The following is a 10,594-nucleotide window of genomic DNA, read 5'->3' on the forward strand; positions in this document are numbered from 1 at the left end:
GGGTCTCACGTGAGCCCCTGTCCACACAGCTGTGTACATTAGTGGGAGAAACACAGTGGGCTGCTTGTGTCAGAACACTGTAATAGCATCTGCAGGAATGCCTCCTGGTAGAGGTGTCTGCCGAAGGGGGTGGGGGCAGAGCAGTCCAGACCCAGTGCCACGAGCAGGGGGCATTGCCCCCTCCACTGAACTGTCCTGCCCCCTCAGTTTTGGACAAAAGGACTTTCGCTTACTTAACTCGCGCCCTAAAAAAATAGATGTGCTTTGTCAACGGTCAGATAATGAACATGAACCCCCAAATTTGCAGGCGCTGCATGCGGCTGTCTCACGTGCCGGAGGGCTATCCGTACAGGAACGGCACCTATTCCATGGTTCCTGGGTGTCCGCATTACGATGAAGTAGTTCCAGTAGGGAGCTGCGTCAGCATGCGTAGGCTGCAAAAGGACAGGCAACGGGCTTCTTCCCTGCTGCAAAGAGAAGAAAGGAAAGACAACGTTTCTTTTCCCTTCAGCAGGGAAGAAAGCCGCCGCCTGTCCCCTTGCAGCATTATTTCGATCTTGTGGGCTCAGGTGGACCGATAGCTTGCAGGAGTTTATCCCGATACTTACAGTCGTTCTATAACGAGGACGGTAGTTACAGGAATCTGTGCTTGCTGTTGGTTTCACAGCTCTGTTTTCTTAACCTGGAGGGGAGACCTCCTGGGAAAATTAAGGCTGCTGCTGGGAGAGGTGTTAGTTGGGGCCAGCAGGAGGCGCTCACCCTGCGGTCCGTGTGGGTCCTGATGCCCCAGTATAGTGACTGGGACACTATACTGTAAATAGGCGCTGTCCTTCGGATGAGACATAAAACTGAGGTCCTGACTCTCTGTGGTCATTAAAAATCCTAGGGTGTTTTTGGAAAAGAGTAGGAGTGTTACCCCAGTGTCCTGGCCTAATTCCTTCCTGGTCTTTACCCATCATGGCCTCCTAATAACCCCCCTCTCTGAACTGGCTTCATCCCTCTGCTCTCCTCCCCACTGAGAGCTGCTGTGTGCTGAGCTAACTGGAGCATCATCCAGGTGGGGGCTGCACACTGGTGGGGCTGGAGGGGATCCCCATGACCTGTGAAGAGCTCTGAGTGGAGAGTCCAGGAAAGCACTATATAAGTGTAAGCAATTATTAATTATTATTATTATACCTCAGGATATATAGCTCCACTTGCAATTATTATTATTATTAGCGATTCAGAACCTCGATGCAGCTACAGAGATGAACGAACGCACGGGGTATTTCGCCCCTCCGGGCAATAATAATAATCGCGAGGGCGCCGGTGAACGTGAAACCGGGCTTCTTCCCTCAACACCAAACGGCTCGTCGGTATCTTCGATCACAATCGTCAGGGGGCCTGGTTGTGAAATTCCACTGGGACAGTCACGGCGGCTCCATTTCACCTCCCCCCCTCCTCCGAATTTCAGACGCCCCCTCCCCTACAGATGTTTCCCCTGGAGCAGTCTGAGTAGGGGCGGGGTTCTCCAGCCCTGTGAGCCTTATATGGCGTTTCTTACCTGTTAGGAGCACTAAAAAACAGACTCAGGGAGGGCACACTGTCGCAGTCCTCCAGGAAGAGCTGAGAGAGCTTCGTACAGCCGTGAGTCTGAACACTTTTTTTTATTAATACGCTCTGGGATGCCTTACTTTATCCGTTTATAATAATAATAATAATAATAATAATAATAAACTTTATTTTATATAGCGCCTTTAAAGGTGGCTTCTCAAAGCGTTTTACAGGATGACAACAACAATAAATAAAAAAACATACACCAGATAAAACACAATTACAATACACAGAGGAGACCGTGGATGGTGGTACTAAATACAGCAGGAGCAGAGGGGTGAAGAATGGAACCAGTTCAGTAATAGAAGCAGTTCAGTAAAGGCTCTTCTAAAGAAGAAGGTTTGGAGTCTGGATTTCAAGGAGTTTAGAGAAGGTGACTCTCTGATATCCTTGGGCAGAGAGCTCCAGAGCTTGGGGGTATAACAGGAGAAGGCCCTGTCACCCATGTAGACGGGCTTGGGGGACAGTAAGGAGCTGCCTTTGCCATGTGCTTTCGATTTGAACCGGACAGTCTTGTAGTCCTCCTGTCTCTCCTGGTCTTAATGTGGGGGGAGGGGGAGGGTGTGTGTGTGTTGTCCGCTGGTCACAGAAAAGGATTAGTCGTTAAGAGGACACCAGGTGCTCGGTTTACGAAGATTTGCACAGCATTCCAGTGAGCTGTGAGGTCGCTAGAAAAATGCGGCTTAAACTTGTGTAGACTTGAAACCGGTGTGTGCTTTCTCCACTTGATACCTCCCCAGTAGGGTATCTCAAGCAGTGTATTGGTCTCTCAGCTTGCGTTGTCATTCATCTCAAACCCAGCTGCTCTCCATCGGTGACGAGCTGGTGTTCTGGCATAGGAACGGCAGGGAAATTACTTTATATTCTTGATATTTGCCTTAAATAAATAAACAACTTCTTTCTCTTTGCAGGAGAGACGTTTTGGTGCCGAAGGTCCCATCGAACTTGCTTCAGGATGTCTCAGTGTCGCGGTAAGTGTGTTCCGATCCATTAACCCGAATCAGATATTGTGATTCTCTGACTTCAGCTGTGGTTTTTGAACCTTTGCTGTCTTACAGAGGTATGGTGAGGCTTTAGAACTCAGGAGCTGAACCCCAGTGTACTGTCTTGATTTCAGTTACTGAAGGTGTTTGCTCAGGGCAGACATGCAGAAAGTTTCACACGGACTCAGGGGCTCAAGGTGTTCTGGGTTGGGAGGGTTTTGACATGGGTGAGCGCGGGGGTGATTTTTTGCTGAATGTCTCTCTCTCAGACCTAGTGCCTGCGGATCAGCAATTGATGAACGACATGGAGATGTTCAGAGATATGGTCCCGGCCGCAGAGAAGACGGCTCTGCTCTTCCACCTGTCCTACCTGTGTCTGGCCACCCACCCCGAGCTGGAGAGGAAGCTGAGGCTCAAGGCCACCGAGAGCCAGCAGCTGTTCGCCTCCTCCGAGGTCCTGCTGCTCCAGGTGAGTCTGTGTGTGTGTCTCAGTTGTGTGTGTGTGTGTGTGTGTGTGTGTGTACGTGTACGTGTGTACCTGCTGCTACACGTGTGTGTGTCTCAGTTGTGTGTGCAGCTGCTGCTCTGTTTTTCTTTGGTTTTCAAATTTAAAATCTGAATAAAATATCATTTTCAAATGGGTTCTACAATTGAACTTATATCCCATACATTTAGTTGGGTCTTGGGAGATCACACTTTTGGTAAAAGTTGCAATTTTGTCAAATTTACCAGAAAGGGAGCACTAAATTTTAAATGCCTTGCTGTATTCATAGATTCCATTATTGAAATATAATTTTCTTGTTGCTCAGGCTGTACAGGAAATGTCCCTGGGAGGCTTCCATAGAGTCCTCCAAACTCCTACATGGAGTTTCCATGTTCTCCCTGTGTTCATGCAGGTTTCCTCTGGGTGCTCCAGTTTCCTCCCATAGTACAAAATCGTACTGGCAGGTGCATTCTCCCTGGTGTGGGTGTGTGAGTGTGTGTGTCTTTGTGTGTCCTATGATGGACTGGTGTCCTGTCCAGGGTGTGTGAGTGTGTGTGTGTCCTGTGATGGACTGGTGTCCTGTCCAGGGTGTGTGAGTGTGTGTGTGTCCTGTGATGGACTGGTGTCCTGTCCAGGGTGTGTGTGAGTGTGTGTGTGTCCTGTGATGGAATGGTGTCCTGTCCAGGGTGTGTGTGAGTGTGTGTCCTGTGATGGACTGGTGTCCTGTCCAGGGTGTGTGTGTGTCCTGTGATGGACTGGTGTCCTGTCCAGGGTGTGTGAGTTTGTGTGTGTCCTGTGATGGACTGGTGTCCTGTCCAGGGTGTGTGTGAGTGTGTGTGTGTCCTGTGATGGACTGGTGTCCTGTCCAGGGTGTGTGTGTGTCCTGTGATGGACTGGTGTCCTGACCAGGCTGTGTGTGAGTGTGTGTGTCCTGTGATGGACTGGTGTCCTGTCCAGGGTGTGTGAGTGTGTGTGTCTTTGTGTGTCCTGTGATGGGCTGGTGACCTGTCCAGGGTGTGTGAGTGTGTTTGTCTTTGTGTGTCCTGTGATCACTGGTGTCCTGTCCAGTGTGTGTTTGTGTTTGTGTGTGTGTGTGTGTGTGTGTGTGTGTGTGTGTCCTGTGATGGACTGGTGTCCTGTCCAGGGTGAACCCTGTCTTGTGGCTGTTGCTTGCTGGAATATATCCTAGTTCCCCCAGTCTGTGACCCTGTACTGGAGAGAGCTGTGGGAAAATGGATGGATAGTCTCCTGTAAAATACATCCCAATCCTAAAATCTAGAACCGGGGTGTCTTCCCTGTTGGAATAACAGCACTGGAGACTCTGAGACAGCAGGGGGTCAGCATTGGAAAACAGAGATAACTGCACTGGCGCTTGATCTCGCTCGCAGTGCGCCAGTACGGGGACCAACATCGTCGGCACCATGCTGCCGATGATCCGGATGGCGGTGAAGAAGAGGAATGTGGCGCTGGCCAAGAAGTTCCTGGACAAGTCGAAGGGCTGGATCGAAGACATCTGCCACCAGGTGGACCGATCGGTGGAGAAGTAAGACCCCCCCCCACCAGAGCTCCGGCTCTGCTGTGGGGGAGCCCATCACCGCAAGCAGCCAGATACCCTGGGATATCGGGACGCATTCCGACCGAGCAGCTTGTTCCACCTTCCCACCACCCCTTGTGTAAAGCACGCCCTGTTAGGGTTGAATTATCCACTCCCATACTGTCTCGGGAGCTGCTGTTTGCTTCATATTAGTTAGACTTTAAGCCCAGGGTGCCCGTTATAGTTGTTTTTGACACCACTGAATACCTTATTTTACCAACTAGGAGAAAGTACTGCAAGATCCTCTTCTGCTGTTGGCGTCAAACGCATGAGAATGCATCAACCCAGTCAAAACTCTTCATCGGTCACCCAGTAACTTCAAGACCACAAACCAGGGAGCCAATGAGAGGCAGAGTAGTTTATAAGATCACTTTATTGGCCCTTTACAATTTCTTGCATTAGGAATTGGTCTTTTTGCAAACCCCAGCTTGCTCTCCATGAGACACACAGACAGGGCAGAGAGAAGCTGGGGGTCAGAGCGCAGGGTCGGCCATTTATACTGCGCCACCTGGAGCATCTGGGGTTCAGGGCCGTGCTCAGGGGCCCCAGCGGAGTAGGATTGCCCTGCAGTATGCACATATGCAGTGCATAGGAGTTCGCATTGGCCCCGTTCTCTCGGGAGGCGTACAGTACAAAAAGACGACGCCCCACAGTGTGCACGGCACATTACAAAAAGGTAAATAACGACAGTCACGACAGCCCACCACCATGTACAGCCAAGCACAATAACAATAACAACTGGACGGTAGAATCACGATAAGTACAGTAACGCCAGTGAGAAGAGCAGAACGCGGAGGCGAGTGGAGTTCAGCAGCTGTAGTGGTGAATCATTCACACTGCTGCCCTCTGGTGGCGAACAGGGGGAGATTCCTTCCACTGGGTCCCAGGCTGCTTTCAAGCAGCAATAATAATAATAATAATAATAGTAATAATAATTGCTTACACTTATATAGCGCTTTTCTGGACACTCCACTCAAAGCGCTTTATAGGTCATGGGGATCCCACTATCACCACCAGTGTGCAGCTCTTTACAGGTCATGGGGATCCCACTACCACCACCAGTGTGCAGCCCCACCTGGATGATGCTCCAGGCCTCTCCCCACACATCAAAACTCAGTGGGGAGGAGAGCAGAGTAATGAAGTCAATTCAGAGAGGGGGGTTATTAGGAGGCCATGATTGGTTAGGGCCAATGGGAAATTTGGCCAGGACGCTGGGGTAACACCCCTACTCTTTTCGAGAAACGCCCTGGGATTTTTAATGACCACCGAGAGTCAGGACCTCGGTTTCACGTCTCATCCGAAGGACGGAGCCTTTTTACAGTCCTGTGTCCCCGTCACTATACTGGGGCATTAGGACCCACACAGACCGCAGGGTGAGCGCCCCCTACTGGCTTGACTAACACCTCTCCCAGCAGCAGCCTTTGTTTTTCAGCCGGTGGACATCTCCCCCCCCCCCCGTCTCTCGGATCGCTGGCCCAGATTCTCCTGTCCCGTACGGTCTCGGGTAGGGGGCGGGCTGCAGGCTTCCACACAAGAGAGGGGTCACAGCTCTCTACCCCGTCTCCTCCTCCAGGTACGAGAATCTGAGCAAAGGCGTGGGCGACACCTGCAGCGACGTGGTCAAGACCAAGGCAGACAAGGAGCGTCAGGAGAAGGAGAAGACAGCGGAGGCCCGGGCGCTGGAGGGACAGTGCAGCAAGCTGGACGTCTCGGTCAAACAGCTGCAGGGGGAGAGGAACCAGCTGGAGAAGGACATCCAGGACAAGAACAAGGAGCTGCAGGGCCTCATCAACAGCATCGGGGAGCGCGACCGCAAGTTTGGCATTGTGGCAGCCGTGGTGCCCATCCTGGGCGCCATGATCAACACCATCCAGAAGGCCGCCAACGACCCCAAGGACAAGGCGGCCGTGGAGTCCCTCAAGGTCCAGCTGGAGGAGCTGCGCAGCCGCAGGGACGCCAAGGTGTCGGAGCTGTGGCAGAAGGAGAAGGAGCTGATCCGGCTGCAGCTGGACTACGCCAAGGTCCAGATCGACATCGGTAGGCGGGCGGGTTGCCGGATTGTGGGGCCGCTGGGACGAGGTTTGTCTGTTGGGGTGAGATCACAGGCTCGGTGACCCTGATTCCCACCGGCAGCTCAGGACAGTGCTGTCCCGGTCCGGCAGTTCAATGCATGAAAACGTCCTGTGTGTAACCTCCAGGCTTGGCTGGCAGATCGGTAACTGACTGAGAAGCAGATCTCAGCCAGCTGTGTCTTGACCCAATTCTGGGTGTTGGCTTCAGCAACATGGCTGGGCAGGGTGTTCCCCACTCCCCCCACCCTTTGTGTAAAGAAGCTCCTCCTGTCCAGCTGTGTCTTGACCCAATTCTGGGTGTCGGCTTCAGCCACATGGCTGGGCAGTGTGTTCCCCACTCCCCCCACCCTTTGTGTACAGAAGAGCCTCCTGTCCCGACTGGAGGAGCTCACCCAGCTGTGTCTGGAGAGGAGCCAGGTTATCGGCTTCAACAACACGGCTGGGCAGCCTGTTCTCCATGCCCACCACCCTTTGTGTAAAGAAGAGCCACTTGGGTTCTATCTGCACTCAAATCAACATGAACATAAATCAATATGAACAATAACGCTGCAAAGGCTAATTAAAATGTAAATTTCTCTGCAGTAAGCTTAAAAGGCTTCAGCAGTAGTCCTGTCCATAGCTAACCAGAGACTTAGAGAAATGCACTAATGTTTGTAATAATGTGTAATTAACAGTGTGATAACATGTTAAGAGGTTGCTTATAACAGACCTGAAGTGTCACCAGAGTTAAACAGCTTCATTCTCGAAATCTGCCGTTTTTTTCCATCTAAAAATGACATTTGCCTCTTGATCCAGCCTCTCCAGCAATTCCTGTTTTCCTCCTCTGCTTCCCAGGATCCATTGGCGACCCCAAGCAGCTGGCGGAAGTCCAGAAGTGCCTGACCAAGATCCAGGAGATCCTGCTGCAGATGAAGAAGTTCTGGGAGACGACCGGCGTGGCGCTGGACAACCTTAAGCAGAGGACCTTCGCCGGAGAGGACATGCTGGACTTCCTGGAGGACTGCGAGATGGACTTCCTGTCCAGCCTGGATAAGGCCGAGCCGGTCAGTGTTGTTTTTTTTCCCAGCGTGATTCTGGTAGATCAATCTCAGAGCGGGGGTGGACAGAGCTGTCCTGCCTGGCGTCTCTCTCTGTCGGGTTGAGCTTCTCTGATCTGGTACCTGTTGGCCCAGATCTTTGTCCTGCACACCCCAGACACTCTGACTTGTCCAGACATTGTGCTGCAGCACCAACAATCCTACAGGCAGCCCCTGAGCTGCTGATGCGGTGGTTACTGTGGCTTCTGATGGGTGCAGTGCTTGTCCTGTATAGGCGCGGGTGGTGTCGTGGGGAGGCTGTTCTGTCATCACTCTGTCAGGTGGAATAAGAAAAACGAGAGTCAAAAGTGTAGCCTAAGGCGATGGAGACCAAAGGCTACGAGATTGAAGAGCAAGGTGGGAGGTTTCACAGGGGACGCAGGTGATCATGAGCTGTAGCTGTGGATCAGGGAGAAGTCATGTGCTAAACATCCAGATGGCCCCCATTGCCTTCTGGGCTAGAATTCGGTCAGATCCTTTCACGGGTCAGGGATAATCCTGCAGGTGGATTATCGCTGCAAGGGTTTGCGAGACACGCGGACCGCCCCAATGCCTTCTGGGATAGAGGTGCGTCCCCCCGAGAGAGCAGATGATTCCTGGCGGGCTGATGGGTGCATTTTGATTCCAAATGGTCCACGTTATTCTCCAGGCCTCTGTGTGGCAGGGATAAATCTTGTTGCTCTGAACTGCCCTTCACTGAACGGTCTCAAACCCCCTCTCGCACCCAAGATGGCAACTGCCATCCCCACTGGTTGCTGCTGGAAGAGGTGTTACTGGGGCCAGCAGGGGGCACTCACTCTGCGGTCCACATGGGTCCTAATGCCTAGTACAGCGAGATCTCGTGTTTCCCGCGCCGCTCAGGTCGACCTCACGTCTGTGCTTCTCCTCCTCCCCCTCCCCCTCCCCCCCCCGCAGATCTGGAAGAGCTTCTGCAACGTCTGCATGCACGTCCGCGGGATGTTCATCCTGCAGTCCAAGGAGGCCTACAGGTTCCTGGAGGTCAGCCCCTCGGCCCTGAGCAAGGAGCAGTGGCAGCAGGAGTACGACAGCGTGGTGGCGCAGCTGGACAAGCTGAACCCCCCCACCATCCGGGAGCTGCCAGAAAAAGCTGCTGGGAAGGCGGTTGAGGGGCCGAAGTAGGGAGGCGCTTCGAGTCGGGGGGCTGCTGGGATATCGACCGCTCTGAAGGGGTCGACTCCTTCCTCCGCCCCCAGTTCGTGAGGCTCCGGTGATGCTGTTCACACTCAATAAAAAGTCGGTCAGCACCTCTTGCATAGTGGCTTTTTTTTGCAGTGATTATCCGTAAAAGAGGCCGGTGAGACCCCTTATTTTTTTGGGGGGAATGATGCACCTTTCGTCGAACCTCTGTTTGGTGAAGGCAGATGGGCCTCAAGGACCTCTTCTTTTAATCCTCTGCCCATCAGCGGGTCCTCTGCTGTCTCGATCATGTGACGCAAGAGGGTGCGAGGCTCTGACAAAGATGGCGGCTTGTGTCTGAAACTGCATTTCCCAGAAGGCATTGGGGGGGGGGGATAACCTGTGCCATCCTCTGTCACCTGACTGATTTGGAGGCAGACCATTGGTCAGGTGACTGCTTCAAGCCAGGAAGCTGAGGACTCTAGGTCAGCTTTCTTCCCACTGGCTGTACTTCAGTTATATAGCACAGCACAGTGCCTTACAGCGCTGCGGCCCCGGTTTTGACTCCTGGAGTGCTCTATCTGTGTAGAATTTGTACGTTCTCCCTGTGTCCATGTGGGTTTCCTCCCACAGTCCAGAGACATGCTGGTGAGTTCATTGACGTCTAGGAAAATTGGCCCAGGTGTGTCACCTTAGTCTTTTTCTACATTTCTGAATCTCACAGAGTTTTCCTGCCTGCACAGTAGTGGTAGAAACCATGAAGTTAATTCTTCTGATCGGCTTTAATTCAGACCTTTGTCTGCCAATTTCCCTATGGGATTAATAAAGTATTATCTATCTATCTGCCTAATTAGACACCCCACCATCCCGATGCTCAGGGCATGACCATGACTTTCCCCCCCCAGCTGCGTGTAAAACACAGGAGGAGGAAAGAGGCTGGTTCTCTTTCGTCTGGAATGATTCATGGGGGGTTTGACTGGATTTGGAGATGGGGATCGGGGTCCATTTTGTTTACGGAAATAAGCAGCCATCACATTAATAATTCAGTAGATTACACATCTAAAAAAAATGGCATGCCATAATCTTTCACAGAGGACATTTCAGCTCCCATGGGAAGGTCAGATGGAACCGGCTGCTCTGATGAAATCCGCCGACATTGTGAATACATCACGAGTATTCATACATACTAGTATTGAGAAGGAATTGTGAAGACATCTCCTGAGTTGGCTTTTCATCGCATGAAATACTAGTATCAGGTGCCCAAGTAGTTTTCCCTATTACGGCCAGCAACAATATCACTCTGCAACTCTTAGCTGGCAGCCCCCACTGAAGCTCAGCAGGCATGAGCCTGGTCAGTACCTGGATGGGAGACCTCCTGGGAGAAACTAAGGTTGCTGCTGGAAGAGGTGCTAGTGGGGCCAGCAGGGGGTGCTCACCCTGCAGTCCATGTGGGTCCTAATGCCCCAGTATAATGATGGGGGACACTATACTGTAAGCAGGCGCCATCCTTTGGATGAGACAAAAAAACAATGTCCTGACTCTCTGTGGTCATTAAAAATCCCAGGGTGTTTCTTGAAAAGAGTAGGGGTGTCCTAGCCAAATTTCCCATTGGCCCTTATCAATCATGGCCTCCTAATAATCCCCATCTCTGAACT

General features: G+C 52.0%; 1 protein-coding gene across 1 annotated transcript; it reads left to right on the plus strand.

Annotated features, from left to right (window-relative positions):
- Positions 1-1,579: 1,579 nt before the first annotated feature.
- Positions 1,580-9,067, plus strand: LOC148809754 (uncharacterized). The gene is made up of 7 exons (XM_088909211.1): positions 1,580-1,626; positions 2,505-2,564; positions 2,846-3,045; positions 4,449-4,603; positions 6,228-6,691; positions 7,561-7,769; positions 8,718-9,067. The coding sequence occupies exons 2-7, from the start codon at positions 2,549-2,551 to the stop codon at positions 8,940-8,942; spliced, it is 1,269 nt and encodes a 422-aa protein (XP_088765337.1). The 5' UTR covers positions 1,580-1,626; positions 2,505-2,548; the 3' UTR covers positions 8,943-9,067.
- The last annotated feature ends 1,527 nt before the right edge of the window (positions 9,068-10,594 follow it).

Source organism: Atractosteus spatula, unplaced genomic scaffold, assembly GCF_055471065.1.
Source record: "Atractosteus spatula isolate fAtrSpa1 unplaced genomic scaffold, fAtrSpa1.hap1 Scaffold_115, whole genome shotgun sequence".
Classification (NCBI taxonomy): Eukaryota; Metazoa; Chordata; class Actinopteri; order Semionotiformes; family Lepisosteidae; genus Atractosteus; species Atractosteus spatula.